This window comes from Equus przewalskii, unplaced genomic scaffold, assembly GCF_037783145.1.
Source record: "Equus przewalskii isolate Varuska unplaced genomic scaffold, EquPr2 ChrUn-13, whole genome shotgun sequence".
In the NCBI taxonomy this organism is placed as follows: domain Eukaryota; kingdom Metazoa; phylum Chordata; class Mammalia; order Perissodactyla; family Equidae; genus Equus; species Equus przewalskii.
The window spans coordinates 6811035-6829488 of NW_027228750.1; the positions used below are offsets into that span (position 1 = coordinate 6811035).

Here is an 18454-nt window from a genome sequence, read left to right on the forward strand (position 1 = left end):
ATTAAGTTATTAATTTAAACACTGTTAAGATCCAAAGACATCTTAATTTGCACTTTGAAATATAACATATTTTCCGAAGTTTAAAGAAAAGGCATTCTAACCTCATGTCAAAGTCAAAAACCCAACAGCACTGGTAATGTATCGCTTGGGCACAATAAACTTCTAAGTTTATTGTTATTTAAATCATTAGTGAATTAGTGTTGTAACAATATTTTTGCTTAAAATAAGTGGACCATCAGCTGAGCTAACAAATGTTTTGTTATCCCACAGTCTTCACTGTAACTTAAGTTCATCTGAATCAAAACTATTTGCCTTATAATAAGCATTTTATTATAGTTTTCTCTCCAGCATAAGTTCACATGTAAGATGCCTTTTTTCCCCCTAAATCTTATACATCTATGAGAATTTCCAAGGAAGAGAAAATCTAATGCTGAAATGTTGTTCAATGGCTTGTGAGTGTTTAGCACATTCTTCAGCATTTCAAAATGGCATGCCATATTTAGGTATGATGTATCAAATTATCTGGTACAGAGGACTCATGGATCATAAACAGCCCCCTGACACCTCCACCTCTTTTATTAAAAAAAGAAACAGCTCAGATACAGAGCACTCCAGGGTGCACATTTTGTAACAACCACTGTGGAAACAAAAGGCATAATTCTTGTCCTCTAACGAGTCATCTAGTGAAATCATTCTAATTTCTACAGATCCTAAAATCACCTATTTACCGAAAAGCCTGACAAACTGTTAAGTGTGCAGTCGCCAGAAAAAAAAATTACTGCATCTAAAGGAGAATACACTTTTGTATTTAAGACACTTTTTAAGAAATAAGGATACAAATTACACACTGGCAAATTCAACTATAATCAGACACCACAGTGGCGCATCAAAGAAGGCACAATGCTTTGTCTAGACTTGAAAGTGTTAACATGAGGTTTATGTGCTATATAAAGGCTTTCTGGAGTTTTAAAAGAAAATCCGTTGGCTATTCTTGATTTGTTAACAAGACATCGAAAACTGTTTTTCAAAAATTATCGTAAAGAGGATAGGATGTAAGACGCAGTGGACGGAGGCACCGCAGGGCCGTCTGTACATACAATCAATCAAGGGGGTGCCTACAGGGAAAAGAGTGGTGTTCAAATTCTGAAGCAAATGTCCTGGGGCTTACACGTTTATTACTGTGAATTAGTTCAGCCGATAGCATGTGACAAAAGAGATGGATGTGTGGAGAGGCAGACAACACATGGGGACCTTTCCCTGTCGAGGAGTCGTGACAGCAAAATCACTTCCTGAGGAAGGAGGAGCAAAAGGGAAGTTAAGAGGCCACCCTGACCAGGAAGTGACTCGCCCTAAACTAGCCTCAATCATATCAAAAAATGGGGGATGGGGTGAGCCCCAACAGCTAAAGGCGGGTAAAATAACTGCTTCCTGATACGTCGCGACATCACCATGGCCCCCTCTTAATTACAGAAGAGAGTCCAGTTAGGATTAAAAAGGGAAAGTCTCCTCTCTTGTAGAAAGGCCACTGGATTGTGCCTCAGGCCCCAGAGGAAAAGAGAGTTGAGGAACGGGGAACTGGAGCCACCGTGAGGCAAAGTAAAGCCCCTCAAGAGGGAAGCGTCCCGACTGCGGAGAGCGTATACCAACACGGGCTAGGAAGCTGCTTTCTCCTGGGGATGCTGCCAGGGTTCCCACCGCAGCCGGGCCGGGCCCCTGTTCCCTGTCGCGTGACCAGGTAGGAGAGAGAGGCGGACCCCTTACCTTCTCCTCATCCGACACCCGATCCTCGAAGTCGGCCATCTTGGGCTGCTCTGGCCCAGCCCGGCCCCGGCGCGAGGCAAGCCGGGAAGGAAGCCGAGTGATGGAATCACCGCAGGGGCCGTTGGAAGGACCCGCCCGGAAACGCCGACCGAGAGCGCGCCATGTCAGTTACGGGCGGGGGTGCTGGCTTTGGGCGTCCACGCCTCAGGAAGTCGGCTTTGCCTTAAATGATTTTAAGTCTAGTATCTTTCTCAATGAGTTACATTTATTTCCGCATTCATCTATTGGACGCTGGGAGCGGGTTTTCACTGTTCTTGGCGCATGAGCTCCATCCGACCAAATAGCAGTTGCTACTCCTATAGGTTTTCCCAGTGCCAGTGATCTCCATGGCAGCCGAGTCCAAAGGGCTAAGGGCTGTTCGGCCCCTGGAACGATCGGCGGCTTTTCCAACCCCAGGAATGACCCTCACTCGTAGGGAAGCAAAAACACTTCATTCCGGGTTCACATCTCGGTCCATTTCCTCCGGAATAGGTGCCGCTACCCGCCCCTTCCCGCCCTTCGAAGGAGTGGGTAGCCCCCGTCCTAGCGCGCTCCTCCACCTTCCAAATCCTCTCGGTTCCCCGTTCCCTGGAACGCTCAGCCTTCAGAGGCCGACTTCAGGTCCGCCACTATCCCAGGATTCCCGACTCCCGGTTTCCTGCCCTCCCCTCCCAGCTGCCGGCGTCTGAGGGAGCGGCAAGATGGCGGACGGTGACGGCTTGGGTGAAGCCGCGGCTGCGGCGGCCTCGCCTCTTGCACCTGCTCCCGGCCTGAGCCCGCCGCCGGGCTGGAGGGAGCGGCTGCGGGCCGGGCTGGCGGGGACTGGGGCCTCGCTGTGGTTCGTGGCGGGGCTGGGGCTGCTTTACGCTCTGAGGGTCCCGCTGAGGCTGTGTGAGAATTTGGCAGCGGGTGAGAGGCCCAGACTTCCCCGGGGATGGGCGGCGGGGCCAGGAGAGGTGCCGGGGGCAAAGGCCAAAGGGCAGAGATCCTCAGTAGTCACTGGAGGGCGTCGGAGAATGAGTTGGTGGTCCGCGACCAAGTGGGTTCTTGCCTCTTGGGCCGCAACCCCGCAGCTGATTGTCAAACCTGAGCTGCCGCTGCCGGCTCCTCCCTAGAGCTAAGATCCGCCCTCTCTCTTCTGTCCGCGTTTGCCCGAGGAAGAGCCACCTGAGAAACTGCAAGCATCAGGTGGTAGGACAGATGAGAGCAATTTCAGAGTTGGATGCAGAATTTATATACACCCCCTACCGTTGGTAGGATCCCTTAAAAACCGTTCTTTGAGTCTCCCGCCGCTCAGCTGAGAGTACCCGCACCCAGACGACAAAGAGGAGCGCTTCTGTAATTCAAAGATCTAAAAGAAACAAAATGCCTTGATCTTAGCCAACTATTCTCATGTTTTAAAATAGTTCTGTCGAGAAACCGTTTTCATGATATTTTTGTCTGTTCTTTGCTTTAGGCTTTATCTTGAGTAATAAAATAGAACAGTGCAGGAAGTAAAGAGAAAGAAAGACACGAACAGCAGAGGTTCTTTCCTTAGTTCTTTCTTTCAACATTTATAGAGAGCTTGCTATGTAGCCTGAAGATAGAAAGATGTGTAAGAAGTGATGATCCTCGTGGATTCTGCAAATATTGTCCCTTAGGCGCAGCCGAGACTAAGTGGATGAGAGCCAGGGCCTCTCGCCCTGTCGTTAGAATATTTCAACTCAAGTTCTGAGCGGCAACCTTAGAACAAGATGGAAGTATTTCTGTTGTGTGATGATTGTGAACTATCGGTACTATGGTTTATTTTTCCGTAGCAAGAAAAGGGCAAATATCTGCTTTTGTATTCTTTGAGATTACATGAAAGACTGTGAGATAATGTTCTGAAATATTTTGGACTTTTTAGCGCATAGGTACTGTGTAAATTTGGAGATGACTAACACACTAAAACAGGCTAAATAAATTGGCCTTCCTAGACTGAAAGAGCTAATTCTGTAACAGGTTAATGAAGTGCTTACTAGTGGTTTGTATGCTCAGTGAAATGTTATTAATTGGGTTTATCATTTATTTCTCTACATTATCTAAATACACCATTTAGATGAGAGTAGTTGACTATTATAGATTTTTATTTCTTTCTAAAACCCAAAGTATTTATCAGACAATTATTAGAACTGACGAATCTGGTCCAGGCTTTCAGTCAGTCAGGCCCAGGGAGCTCTCAGTTTGTTGCTGTTGTCTTTGGGCTATTTTGCCTCTCTAGCTGACATACCTCGCACATACATTGTTTGCTGCCCTCTAATTTGAAACACTTGTTTGTATCTCACCAAAATCATTAGGGAGTGGTTTTAAACCTTCTTTGTAACAGGATGTTTATTTAGCTTATCCTTATAGATCTGCAAAGCTTCTTGTCTAAATTATGATTTATGAGTTCTTAGTTTTATTCTCAAAAGTAAGCTAAATTATCAAAATGACATAACTGTCTAACAGATCAACAGTGTAAAATTCTACCCTTACATGTGTGAAGGCATTTTTAAGATATGATACAGTGGGAATTTAGAATAGCTTTTAAAAAAATTACAGCTTTCTCAAGTGAATCTCATACTAGGTATTAATACCAGTTGTGTTCCTCTACTCATAAAGGTACCTGGCGTATGTGTAATTTGAGTACTTTGAATTTGCATTTTTTTAAACTAATTTTTTTTTTCCTTTTGGCAGTGACAGTATTTTTAAATTCATTGACACCCAAATTCTATGTGGCACTTACAGGGACATCTTCTTTGATATCAGGACTAATATTTGTAAGTAGTTTCCACTGCTTTCATGCTTTGGTATTTATCTAAAGATCAAATCTCTTTATATGGTTGCAGTAATTATAAATACTTATAATCAGTTTTCTCAAAATGTGTTCAGCATTTGGAAAAACACTGCATCTTCCTCTCCACTTTTAGAGATTGGCAGTATTCATTTGCATATAAAAGACTATTGTATAGGGGGCAGAGGCTGGGAGGTAGGTTGTGAACTAAATACCTGCAGGGCCCAGCTGGGTAACAAAAATGAGTGAAATGGGCAGTGTAAGAATTAAATTCCTTTTACTTTGAGGACTGGGTAATCTGGACAGCGCATGCTCCTTCTAAAAGGGACTAAAGCTAATTGTTGCCGTATAGACTTCAGACCAGTATTACCAGATCTTCCAATTCTTTAAATTATTTCCAAAGAACCTTATTATACAAGTTTTTATATAAAATCTCCCAATACTTGGCAACATTGGGTGGACTAAAAATTTATCTCTGTCTTGAATTTAGCCTATAGGCTGCCAATTATCTTCTCTGGAGTGTTTAAGAACAGGGTTTTGAAGCCAGGCCAACCATCACTTTAGTTGCATGACTTTGAGCAAGTTAACTTTTCTAAACCCTAATTTATTCATCTGTAAACTGGGGATAATAATAGTATCAACTTCATAGGATTTATGAAGACTGAATGTGATAATGCGTGTAAAAGCTTGCAGCAACATGGTAGCTAGCTCAGAGTGAACACTTAATTAATTTTGGCCATTGTTATTCTGAGAAGTCCCACAATAAAGAAATCTGTTTAACTTTAATTCAGCTTTTCCTTGTTTTATTTGACTAAACTATCATTTTTAATTAAAAAAAATTTTTTTAATTTTATAATCTCTATTAACATCCCTAGGAACTAGTGTTTCTTAGTATAAACTTTGTAAAAATACTGCCTCAGCTAAAAATCTTAGGAAGTATTATGGCATGCATGACCAATGAATTTTTCTGTACTTTTTTCTCATCTCTAGGTGGTGCTCTCCAACTGTAGTGGAAATAATGGCATTTGTATTGGAGTGTTTTGGTTTTTAAAATTTTTTGTAGAGACTAACACTTGACCATTTTGTTGAAGTGAAATGCTAGACAAGAAAGGGATTTTTATTTTGACTTAAAAAAAATGATTGAGGAATTCAGGATGAAAATTATGTATAAATATAAGCTTCAAAATTTATTGATTTATAAAGCCCACTCATAATTAAGCATATTTTAGTGTATTTATTCAATAGCATGTAAATGTCTGAATAAACTGTCTTTAAACAGCTGATGTAGTGGAAAAGGCATTGACCTTGGAACCAGAAAATAGAGTTTTGAGTCTTGACTCTGCCACTTACTAGCCGATAACTTTGGGCAAGTCACATAAATTCTCTGAGTCTTAATTTCTTCATTTATAAGAGAGGGGAAACTTACATATATATTATATATATATAACATATAGCTTACATATATAATACATAAAGCAGCTTTAAAAATTTGCTGTTATTCTTTTTAAACCAGAATTTTAAATTTACAAAAATTAGGAAATTCAAGTAACATTTCAAAGGTTAAACTATGTCATTACCCTTGTGATATTAAGTTTTATTAGCAATGGTTATTCTGTTTATAATTTATTTTACCGCCTGAAATGAGGAAGCTAGCTGTACTGCTTGTGTTACATCTACCTGATGGGGTAGTATGCTTGGAAGCTTAAAGAATAGCAACAAAGCCAATTGTCTAACTAATTATTACAAGTGAAAAGATTACTCTGAAAGGAAAACACAAGATCCAGTAGGAGTGCATAATACAGCTTTCTGTTCTGTGGAATCAGGAAAATTTCCATGAGGATGTGTCTTTTAAGCTAAAACCCAAATGAGCCAGGCAAAGGGAGTTGAGAAGGCTGGAGTGTCCAGATCTGAAACCTTCTGCTAACTCAGCACAGAGAGCTTCTGTTTATAACAATGATAAACCATGGAGATAGAAAGAAGTGAATAGCCTGATTTTTCAATAGTTCAATTTGGGCATCAACCTGGCACTTAACCTACGTTAATAATACTGCTGAATACTGGAGTAGTACTTTATTGTTCAAAAGGCACTTATAATTCTTGTTAATCATATTTAATAAATAGGACGTTGAGGCTCTGAGAGGTTAGAGGTTAAGTGATTTGCCCAAAGCACATGGCTGACGTGGCTGAATTGGGAGTTAAATGTGGGCATTCTAACCCTAATCTAGTGCTTTATCCACCACATTAGATGTCCCTAAATTGTTTTTCTTTTAATTATATTACAAATAGAATAAAATGACAATGTAACATGACAGTTAAATTATTTGTAGATTAAACGCTTCTTATTTTTTAATGCTTTATTTACAGATGTATTTCTTCTAGTTTTGCCTGGGCTTGTCTAAATTTCATGACAAAGCTATAAAAAAAAATCCACTTTTGCTTGGCATGTGTTATTGGGGAATCTTGTGTTTGATTATTTTTTTAAAAGAGAGCACATTTAAAATGCTGAATTAAACAGGAACATCTTGAGAGAATGTTTTGATTTGAGCTCATTTTTCTGCTGATCAGTTCCTTTATGAATGAAGGATGTTTTTTTGTTTGTCATAGATATTTGAATGGTGGTACTTCCATAAACATGGCACATCTTTTATTGAGCAAGTATCTATAAGCCATTTGCGACCGCTAATGGGAGGAACAGAAACCAGCATTTCAGAGCCAGGTTCTCCTTCCAGCAACAGAGAAAGTGAAACCAGCAGACATAACTTGTCAGGTGACTACTTATCTAATATGTTTTCAGAGCTATATAGTTAAGACTGTGGCTATGGGAGATAGAAAACACACAGCAACATAGAGAAATTTCTTTGTCTTTCATGTAAATATAGATAATCCATGGCTGATATGGAGAGCAATGATCTTCAGAAACCCAGACTCCTATTTTGTTAGCGTGCCATCTCCAAATGCAGTTTTTCCTTGTGGTCCGAGACAATTGCTTTGACATTAGCCATCATATCCACATTTCAATCATCAGGAAGGAGAATAGGCCAGGAGAAGACAGCCTTTCCCTGACTCCACCCCACCGTAGTCAAGAACACTTCCCAGAATGTTACATACTATTTCAACTTAACTTCCTACTGGTCAGACTTTTGTCAAATGGGTAGAATTATCTGAGGGAGGCTAGAAATTGTAATCATCTTCTCAGTGTATATATGCCCAGCTAATAATGAGGAGATTTTATTAGATGAAGGAGAGAACAAAGAAAATTAGCCATCTCTGCCAAGAGAGCAAAGTTAAGAAAAATACTTTTTCTTCTCAATGTATTTACAAGGACATGAAAAGCTCATTTATGTATGATATTCCATTGTCGTAATATAATTGTAGATTGTTCCTCTTTATGTATCCAATAATACAAAGTAAATATTGTTAATGATATGCAATGGGGAAAGTAAAATTTTCAAAGCCAAATAGAAGTGATATTTTTGGATTATTGTTCCTTTCATTTGGTATAGGTAATAATCATACAGTAATAATACAAATGACTTAATTCTACAGATTGCCATAATATCTCATTTGTTCAATAAACCTAACCAGTAGAGTTATATTAGTTTAGTAGAAAAATACTACCTGAGTGCAATTGCAGGCACTTTTTAGGTGTAGTCAGGGAAAGTCTCTGAGAACGTACCATTAAAGCTAAGCCCTGAAGCATGAGTAGGTGTTGATTAGGAATAGCAGAGATGGGATTGGCAGCCATTCAAAAGTACAGGAAGGAATAATGGTAATTTTCTTTCCCCTTCTCCTTTCTCCCCTTTCATAAAATAATTACAGAGCTCCTAAGGATGAGATATATTAAGATGAATATGACATAGATCTGTCCTGAAGAAGCTCAGAGTCCAGTATGTAAATAATTACAATAATGCATTATATAATCTTATTCCCTGTTGTAAGATTGAGTATGCCATTGTGTGAAAGTGAAGATAACCTTAAAAACATTCCAGCTTGGTAGAGGATACAGACATATAAATGATGGCAAAAGATATGGAAGATACTTTTATAGAGTATATTGAAGATACTGTGGTGACAGAAAAGAGAGAGTAGTCAGTTATTCTTGGAAGGAGGGCCACAACATTTCACAGAAGAGATGCTTGAATTGACCTCTAAAGTGAGTCAACGTTCTCCTTTGGTTCAACTTTCTCTGCCTGGGTAACTGCTTCTCATTCCTTAAGATTATTTTCCATAGATATATATGCTGGGAGAACTAATTTTAAATTTCTACCACAAAGGTCTCTTTAAGTTTTAGACCCACATTTCGAATTCTTTGCTAGAAATCCACACTGGGGCCGGCCCAGTGGTATAGTGGTTAAATTCGAGTGCTCTGCTTCGGAGGCCCAGAGTTCACAGGTTTGGATCCTGGGCGCACACCCAGCACTGCTCTTCAATCCACACTGTGGTGACATCCCTCATAGAATAGAGGAAGACTGGCACAGATGTTAGCTCAGTGACAATCTTCCTCAAGCAAAAAGAGTAAGATTAGCAACAGACGTTAGCACAGGGCCAATCTTCCTCAAAGAAAAAAAAGAAAGAAAAGGAAAAGAAATCTGCACCTTTGATGGCCCTCAGCACGCTGAACTCACTCTGTCCAAAACGAAACTAATTATGTTCTTTCAATAGTCCTCCCTCCACAATCCTAAAATCTGTGAACAATACCCAATTCCCATATCAGAAACGTTTGAGTTGTTTCAGATTATATCTTTTTTATTTCCCCTTCTTCTCCAAACAGTTGACCCTCATCATATTCTATTGATTCCCCTCAAAAGTTATCTCAACTCTAGCCTACCTACTTTTATTTCAACATTTGTTGCCCTATATCTATACCCTCAACATTTCCTTCCTAGACTATTGCTATAGTATTAGCATCGTAACTGGTTTCTCTGCCTCTGATACTTCTCCTTTTAGTACATCCTCTTCCCTTACTGTGTAAAAAAGTGGCTCTCAAACTTTTTGGATTCAGGAATTCTTTACACTCTTAAAAATTATCGAGGACCTCAAAGAGCTTGTGTTTATATATATTGATTATATCCTTAGTATTTACCATATTAGAAATTAAAACAATTTTTAAAAATATTTATTAATTATTTGTAAAGTAACAGTAAACCCATTGTTAACATATTTTTACGGACTGAACTGTGTTCCCTCCAAAATTCATATGGTGAAGCTCTAACCTGTTATGTAACTATATTTGGAGATAGGACATTTAGGAGGTAATTGAGCTTAAATGAGGTAGTTAGGGTGGGGTCCTAATCTGATAGGATTGGTAGGTTTATAAGAAGAGGACGAGAAAGAGTTCAATTTCTCTCTCCTCTCTGTAAGGAGACATGTAAGGACACAGAGAGAAGGCAGTCATCTGTCAGTCAAGAAGAGAGGTCTCACCAGGACCTGATCATGTTGGCACCCTGATTTTAGACTCTCAGCTCTCAGAACTGTGAGAAAATAAATCTCTGTTGTTTAAGCCACCCAGTCTATGGTATTTTGTTATGGCAGCCTGAGCTATTACAAAAAATAATTGTACTTTCCAAAACAATGTTTTACATTTGTTTAAATCTCTTTAATGTCTAACTTAATAGAAGACAGCTTATTTTGATATCTACTTCTGCATTGTCTTTTGTGATATGTTGTTTTGGTTGAAGTATATGAAGAAAATCTGGTCTCAGACAGATATGTAGTTGGAAAAGGGAGGATATTTTAATAACCTTTTCAGAAAATTATGGATATTCTTTTTTGACAGTATACCAAAACTCACTAAGAGGTACTTTCTTAAAGTTTAGTTGCCATGTGGCATCTGAAGCTATACCAATGAATTTTTCATGCTCTGTTACCTTAAAATCCATTGGTATATCTTACGTTTTGAACAAGTCTTACATAATTTTATACCATCGTGCATTGATCATTTAGAAAATACTTATTCAATGAGTTATGCCTATCTTCCAAATGTTGACATATTTTATTGTATAATTTTTAAGAATCACATTTGTTAATATCACCACCAATCTCACAGAAAAGCCTTCAAGTATTGGGAAATTGCCAGGCTTGCTGTAGCAGATACAGGTTTTTCAAAATTCTAATATTTACTTTAAAGCTATGCTCTGTGATTTTATGATACTTCCTCTGCTTATCTGGCAACCTTCTGCTCATCTTTTACAGTGATTCAATGTTAGTTCAAATACCACCTCCTTTCTAAAGCCTTCCCTCATTTCCCAGAGCAAAATTAATCACTTTTCTAAATTCTTAGACTCATACGCCTCCCAAAACTGAACCAAGAAGAATTAGAGAGTCTGAATAGACCAATGACAAGTAAAGAGATTGAAACAGTAATCAAAAACTTCCCCCAAAATAAAAGCCCGGGACCAGATTGCTTCTCTGGAGAATTCTACCAAACATTCAAAGAAGATTTAATACCTATCCTTCCCAAACTATTCCAAAAAATTGAGGAAGGCAGAATACTTCCTAATACATTCTACGAGGCCAACATCCCTGATACCAAAGCCAGACAAGGAAAACACAAAGAGCGAAAATTACAGGCCAATATTGCTGATGAACATAGATGCAAAAATCCTCAACAAAATATTGGCAAACCGAATACAGCAATACATCAAAAAGATCATACACCGTGATCAAGTGGGATTTATATCAGGGACACAAGGATGGTTCAACATCTGCAAAACAATCAATGTGATATACCACGTTAACAAAATGAGGAATAAAAACCACATGAGTATCTCAGTAGATGTAGAGAAGGCATTTGACAGGATCCAATATCCATTTATGATAAAAACTCTCAATAAAATGGGTATAGAAGCAAAGCACCTGAACATAATAAAGGCCATATATGACAAACCCACAGCCAATGTCATACTGAACAGTGGAAAACTAAAAGCCATCCCTCTGAGAACAGGAACAAGACAAGGGTGCCCACTCCTACCACTCTTATTCAACATAGTACTGGAGGTTTTGGCCAGAGCAGTTAGGCAAGAAAAAGAAATGACAGGAGCCCAAATAGGCAATGAAGAAGTGAAACTCTCGCTGTTTGCAGATGGCATGATTTTATATATAGAAAACCCTATAGAATCCATTGGAAAACTATTAGAAATAATCCACAATTACAGCAAAGCTGCAGGGTACAAAATCAACTTACAAAAATCAGTTGCATTTCTATATTCTAAATAACTAACAGAGAACTCAAGAATAAAACTCCATTTATAGTGGCAACAACAACAAAAATATCTAGGAATAAATTTAACCAAGGAGGAGAAAGACCTATGCAATGAAAACTATAAGACATTATTGAAAGAAATCGATGATGACATAAAGAAATTGAAAGATATTCCGTGCACATGAATTGGAAGAATAAATATAGTTAAAATGTCCATACTACCTAAAATAACCTGCAGATTTAATGCAATCCCAATCCGAATCCCATTGAATTCTTCATGGAAACAGGACAAAGAATCCTAAAATTCATATGGGGCAACAAGAGACCCTGAATAGCTAAAGCAATTTTTTTTTTTTTTTTTTAAAGATTAGCACCTTAGCTGGCAACTGTTGCCAATCTTCCTTTCTTTTCTTTTCTTTTTTTTTTTGTGGGGGGGATGATCAGCCCTGAGCTAACATCTGCCAATCCTCCTCTTTTTGCTGAGGAAGACTGGCCCTGAGCTAACATCCGTGCCCATCTTCCTCTACTTTATATGTGGGACACGTACCACCACATGGAGTGCCAAATGGTGCCATGTCTGCACCCGGGATCCAAACTGGTGAACCCCAGGCTGCCAAAGTGGAATGTGTGAACTTAACCGCTGTGCTACCGGGCCGGCCCCCTTTCTTTTCCTGCTTTTTTCCCCAAATTACCCCAGTACATAGTTGTATATTTTAGTTATGGGTCCTTCTAGTTGTGGCATGTGGGACACCACCTCAGCTTGGCCTGACAAGTGATGCCATGTCTGCACCAAGGATCCGAACCGGCAAAACCCTGGGCTGCCGAAGCAGAGTCTGCAAAGTTAACCACTCAGCCACCACAGGGCTGGCTCTGCTAAAGCAATCTTGAGCAAAAAGACCAAAGCTGGAGGCATCACAATCCCTGACTTCAAAATATACTACAAAAGTATAGTAATCAAAAACAGCATGGTACTGGTACAAAAACAGATCAATGGAACAGAATTGAAAGCCCAGAAATAAAACTACACATCTACAGGCAGCTAATCTTGGACAAAGGAGCTAAGAACATGCAATAAAGGAAAGTCTCTTCAGTAAATGGTGTTGGGAAAACTGGACAGCCACATGCAAAAGAATGAAAGTAGACCATTATCTTTCACCATACACAAAAATTAACTCAAAATGGATCAAAGACTTGAAGGAAAGACCTGAAACCATAAAACTCCTAGAAGAAAATATAGGTAATACACTCTTTGGCATTGCTCTTAGAAGGATCTTTTTGGATACCGTGTCTACTTGGACAAGGGAAACAAAAGAAAAAATAAACAAGTGGGACTTCATCAGACTAAAGAGTCTCTGCAAGGCAAAGGAAACCAGGAACAAAATGAAAAGACAACCCACCAACTGGGAGAAAATATTTGCAAATCATGTATCTGACAAGGGGTTAATCTCCAAAATATATAATGAGCTCACACAACTGAACAAAAATACAACCTGATCAAAAAATGGACAGAGGATATGAACAGACGTTTTTCCAAAGAAGATATACAGATGGCCAATAGGCACTTGAAAAGATGTTTAACATCGTTAATCATCGGGGAAATGCAAATTAAAACTACACTAAGATAGTGTTTTACACCTGTTAGAATGGCTATATCACCAAGACAAAAAATAAGAAATGTTGGAGAGGATGTGGAGAAAAGGGAATCCTCAGACACTGCTGGTGGGAATACAAACTGGGAAGCTGCTATGGAAAACGGTATGGAGATTTCTCAATAAATTAAAAATAGAAATATGATATAATCCAGCTATCCCACTACTAGGTATTTATCCAAAGAACTTGAAATCAGCAATTCAAAGAGACTCATGCATCCCTATGTTCTTTGCAGCATTATTCACTATAGCCAGGAAGTGGAAGCAACCCAAGTGCCCATTGACTGATGAGTGGGTAATGAAGATGTGATATTATATATATATATATGGAATATGAAATATGGAATACTCCTCAGCCATAAAAAAAGACAAAATCGTCCCATTTGCAACAACGTGGATGAACCTTGAGTGAAATGAGCCAGACAGAGAAAGACAAACACCATATGATTTCACTCATGTGTGAAAGATTCACACACGGACAAAGAGAACAGTTTAGTGGTTACTAGAGGGGAAAGGGGTTGAGGAGTGGGCAAAAGGGGTGAGGGAGCATATTTATAGATGACTGACAAATAAGAATGTACAACTGAAATTTCACAATGTTATAAACTATTATGACCTCAATAAAAAAAATAATCACTTCCTTTTTTCCTCTCGGATCAGTGTATCTCTACTATAGCACTTATCACACAGATTAGTGGTGGTTTACATGACTAACTCTCGTGCTGCATTTAATTCAGTTAAACAAGCTAGTTCCAAATCCTGTGCTAGGTTCCAGGAATACAAAAATGATCAAAGTTTTAAGGACTCATATTTCAAAGGGAGAAACTGAAAACCAAACAGATAATCAGATTGTAAGATGGTAAGTGCTGTAATTGAATTATGAACCATATGCTCTGGACACAGAAATAAGAGAATCACTAGATTTAATTGTATGTTGTGTGACAGCAGCCTTATTGATGCCTTATTTATCTTTGTGCTCTCTGTGGCTAGGACTGTGATTAGCATATGGTGACTATGCAATAAATGTTGGTTAAATTAGGGTTTAACTGCATTTGATTAAACTCTCTCATTTCCCCCCTTTTTCCCTTTGTTTTTTAGAATGCAAGGTATGGAGAAACCCTCTAAATCTTTTCAGAGGAGCAGAATATAGGAGGTATTACATTTTGCTTTCAGTATAATTATGGCATTGGTTTTAGAGTGAACGTGTTATGGAAACATTGGTTTTTATAAATATATCACAGCTCTTCCAATTGGAGATACTGATGTATAATAAGGAAAATGATTAGCCCAAGGTTTACTTGGCAGCATCTTGACTGTATTTACTTTTATAATCAGGATAAACATTGCTTCAAACCGTATGTTTGTGATACATAATATGTATACATTTGGCCCCTGGTTTATGGCAGAAAGCCTTTTCAAATAATTCATGAGATTAAGAAAAAATTACAAATGTCAGCATGTTCCTATGCATATGTGCTCATTTTAAAAATTTATTTGAGGATTCGCTAGGAAATATCAATATGAATATGAGCTTTATTTGTGCAACAGTACAGGATGTACTGTTTTTATACTGTATTTTATATTGCCATTTCCTGTCTGCACTACTGTGTCGTTTCTCTTCCAGTTTTTACTCTAAACAAGAAAACATCTTTTGAAACTTATAACCAAAGATACTTTACTTTTGTTTTGAGAAGTCTGTGTTTTACCTGGATGTAGACTGGGGCATGTTATTTAATTTATTGAACAAGAAACATTGCGTGTCAACTATGTATGGGCACTGTGCAAAATGATAGGGATACAAAATGATCAAGCAGTAGTCCCTGTGCTTAAGGACTTGATAATGTAGGACATTCACATCCTGGGAAGGGAAAGCTAGTCTTTGGTGAGAGATGCTATTAGCCTGTATTAAGGGATTCTGCAAGAAACAGATCCTTGAACTTCTCACAGTGTTTATTAAAAAGTTTTTAGGCTATTCCTTGTTAGGTGATACGGTGTCCACTTCATGAAGATCTTAAAGAGAAATTTCTTATCTTAGTATCAGGAACACTTATGCTTCTTTTTGAATGATTAGTTTATCTTTACATAAAAGTCTAGGTTGCATTGGTAATCATCGTGTGGTTCTAGAAAGCTTAAAGTCATATTGTAGCCAACCTTACCAAGTGCATAGAACTCTTTGGTATGCGTTTCATATGGTAGCTTCATTCCAGGCTCTGTTTCATGGCCCAAGCCTTGTTTCTACTTTACTGAGGCTTTTTTATTTACTTCTAATTTAGGTGATTGATATTGTACATTACGTTTTTAACTGCTTAAATCATTTTGGGAATAATGTAGATTGTTGATAAATAATTTTTTATGGTTTTAGAATGTGTAGCAAAACTTTACTAAGTGAACAAGGATTTGTGTGTTTTTTCCTTCATGATAATTTCTCACAAAATAGCAAAAACTTTAAATGGCAAGGCAACTTACACTATTAAATAACTTAAAATCATTGATTGTATATGTGAATAACACATATAATGTGCTTTTTAAATGCTTATTTTTGTGGTTATAAAATGTATGCATGTCCGTTGTATAAAATTGGAAAATAAAGAGAGGTATAAAAGAGAAAGTAAAAATCGCCATTTGCTACCACTAAGTAACAACTGCTAATATGTATTTCCAGCCAGTCTCTCTTCTATATGCATATATAGAGATAAAACTTGAACATCATAATGTATATAAAGTTTTACGTCCTTTTTTCCTAACACAGTGTGTGAATTTCCCACAGAATTTCTTCAAAATATGAATTTCTTCAAAAAACATGATTTTTAATGGTTGTACTATATTCTATTACAGGGAGGTACCTTAAATCACCTACTGCTCCCCTATCTGGGTCACAGATTATATTTCGCTGTTAACATTTACACTAGAGGGAAATCTTTATGTATATATATAAATATTTAGCCACATCTATGATTATTTCCTTAGAGTTGATTTGTAACACTAGGATTACTGAATCAAAAGGTGTGAACAGTTTTTTTTCTTCCCTTTAATCTTTTCTTTTTTTAATTATGGAAAATTTCAAAAATAAACAAACGTAGAGAGAATTACTGTTCCATATACCAATTCCCTAGCTTTCTGTGAATATTTTTAAGACATCTGATAGATATTCCCTAATTGGTTTCTGGAACGAGACGTGTAAATGCCAATTTACATTTATACTAGCAGTATGTGTGAGTCTGTACCCCACCTCACCCTTGACAACGTGCTGTATTAGCCGATTTGATAGGTGAAAAGTAAAAATATTTTAATTTGTTATTTGTTAATTACTAATGGAATTGGACAGTTAAAAATGTATTTATTAGCCAGTTTGTTAACTTGAAATTAATTATTGTGGGTTTCAGGGGAATCTGAAAGCTTAAATTTATAGTTTAGTAAAATCTAGAAGAAGTTTCTCTTAGCTTTAATGCTTTGAAAGCCCTTTACGATCTTGACATCTGGTGAAAATCCCTATGTTTCCTCCTAGTTTCTTTCTAGTTTTACTTTTACTATTTAATTGTAACTCACTGAGAATTTATTTAAGTGTGTTTAATAAGGTATATATCTAAGTCAAATTGTTTTATCCCTTCAAATCCAATTTTGAAGCATTGTCTATTGAATAATCTAGGCTTTTGCTTTTTGGTTTTTGATGTTTTATCATCATACTCTAAGTAGTTTGTATGGGTTATCTCTTTTGTTTTACTGATTATAATAAGCCTTTAAAACATCCTGAAATAGAGTTTGTAGCAGTTTATTTCTGAAATTTAAATAATGTCTGTTATAGCAGACAGATGCTTTCTCATCTTGAATTTGCCTGTTCTCTTGTGTTTTGGTAAAGATACACTTGGGTGACTGGTAAAGAGCCTCTTACATACTATGACATGAATTTGTCAGCTCAGGACCATCAGACTTTTTTCACCTGTGACACGGACTTTTTACGTCCTTCAGACACAGGTACGTGTCATATCTGTGCATGGGGTAAAACAGTAGTCATGAGAATTATTTTTAAAGTTCTTTAGAGTTATTTGTTATAATATACAAAGTTATTTGGCTTGGAGTTGTTTGCATCACTGATAAGAAACCCAGATTAAATTGAAACTAACTATGATTGTAAGCTAGATTGTTATACTGCCTTTTCCTCTTATAAAGTATTTTATAAAAATATTAAATAGCTTCTTTTATTGCTTAAAAAACCTTTCAGATCAAACATGGCAACTGCTTATGCAGAGAACAGTGTACCCACTTTTGGTCTGGGAAATTAACACCTGCGATTATACATAAAAGAAAAGAGTAAGACAAAGTGTAAATATTGGGGAATGGCACGTAGAGAAAAATGGGGTATATTTTATTCCAGTTGTAAGTTAGAGATGCATGTACAGTGGTGGAAGATCATAGAAATGTCTATGTTTGGTACTCTCTAAGCTCTTCTCTGTAGAAGAGAGTATTGAGACTCTTAAATGTACCACTTAGAGACAGGGATCTTTATCACAACTATTCTACTTTGAACGCGCTCTTCCTTCTTACTTATCCATCTACTTTTATCCCTCCTACTTTTATCCTTTAAGATCCAAATTAAAAGCCACGTTCTCTAGGAAGCCTTCTCTGGGATCTCCTGTCAGAGTTAAACACTTTCTTCTCTGTGGTTCTACAGTACTTAGTCCAGACCTCAGTGAAATAATTTTAGTTAATTTGTTCAACCACAAATATTTATTTGTTAATGTTATCATGTTGCTTTAATATTTGTCCTCCCTAATAGGGTGTGAAACTTTGGAAAGCAGGGACTATATTTGTCATGTTTCAATCCCTATCATCTAGCACATTGCCTGGCATACTGTAAATATTAATATTTATTCTTTGATGAAAATACAAATGAATGAATTACCTTGGTGTCACAGATGCCTTAAACAATTTGACTAGTAAAAGCTAACACTTGTATAACACTTATTATGCACCAAGCACTATTCTAAGCAATTTATATAAATATACTAATTTAAT

General features: G+C 37.5%; 2 protein-coding genes across 19 annotated transcripts in view; one reads left to right on the forward strand and one right to left on the reverse strand.

The window, feature by feature from the left end:
* Positions 1–1919, reverse strand: part of CAPZA1 (capping actin protein of muscle Z-line subunit alpha 1) — a 45512-nt gene extending 43593 nt beyond the window's left edge. Inside the window, exon 1 of the mRNA XM_008532953.2 lies at positions 1762–1919. Coding sequence (XP_008531175.1) covers positions 1762–1800 — 39 coding nt within the window. The 5' untranslated portion in view covers positions 1801–1919. The remainder of the gene's footprint in view (positions 1–1761) is intronic.
* The window catches only part of ST7L (suppression of tumorigenicity 7 like), an 89785-nt gene continuing 72677 nt past the window's right edge, over positions 1347–18454 (forward strand). For 7 of the 18 annotated variants that reach the window (XM_070607951.1, XM_070607957.1, XM_070607948.1 and 4 more), the window contains exons 1-5: positions 2502–2709; positions 4495–4577; positions 7196–7358; positions 14540–14594; positions 17298–17413. In XM_070607951.1, coding sequence (XP_070464052.1) covers positions 2502–2709; positions 4495–4577; positions 7196–7358; positions 14540–14594; positions 17298–17413 — 625 coding nt within the window. Of the gene's footprint in view, positions 1736–2147; positions 2422–2501; positions 2710–2818; positions 2989–4494; positions 4578–7195; positions 7359–14539; positions 14595–17297; positions 17414–18454 lie in introns of those variants that run through there. The other 11 variants (XM_070607949.1, XM_070607945.1, XM_070607944.1 and 8 more) reach the window with 6 other exon arrangements.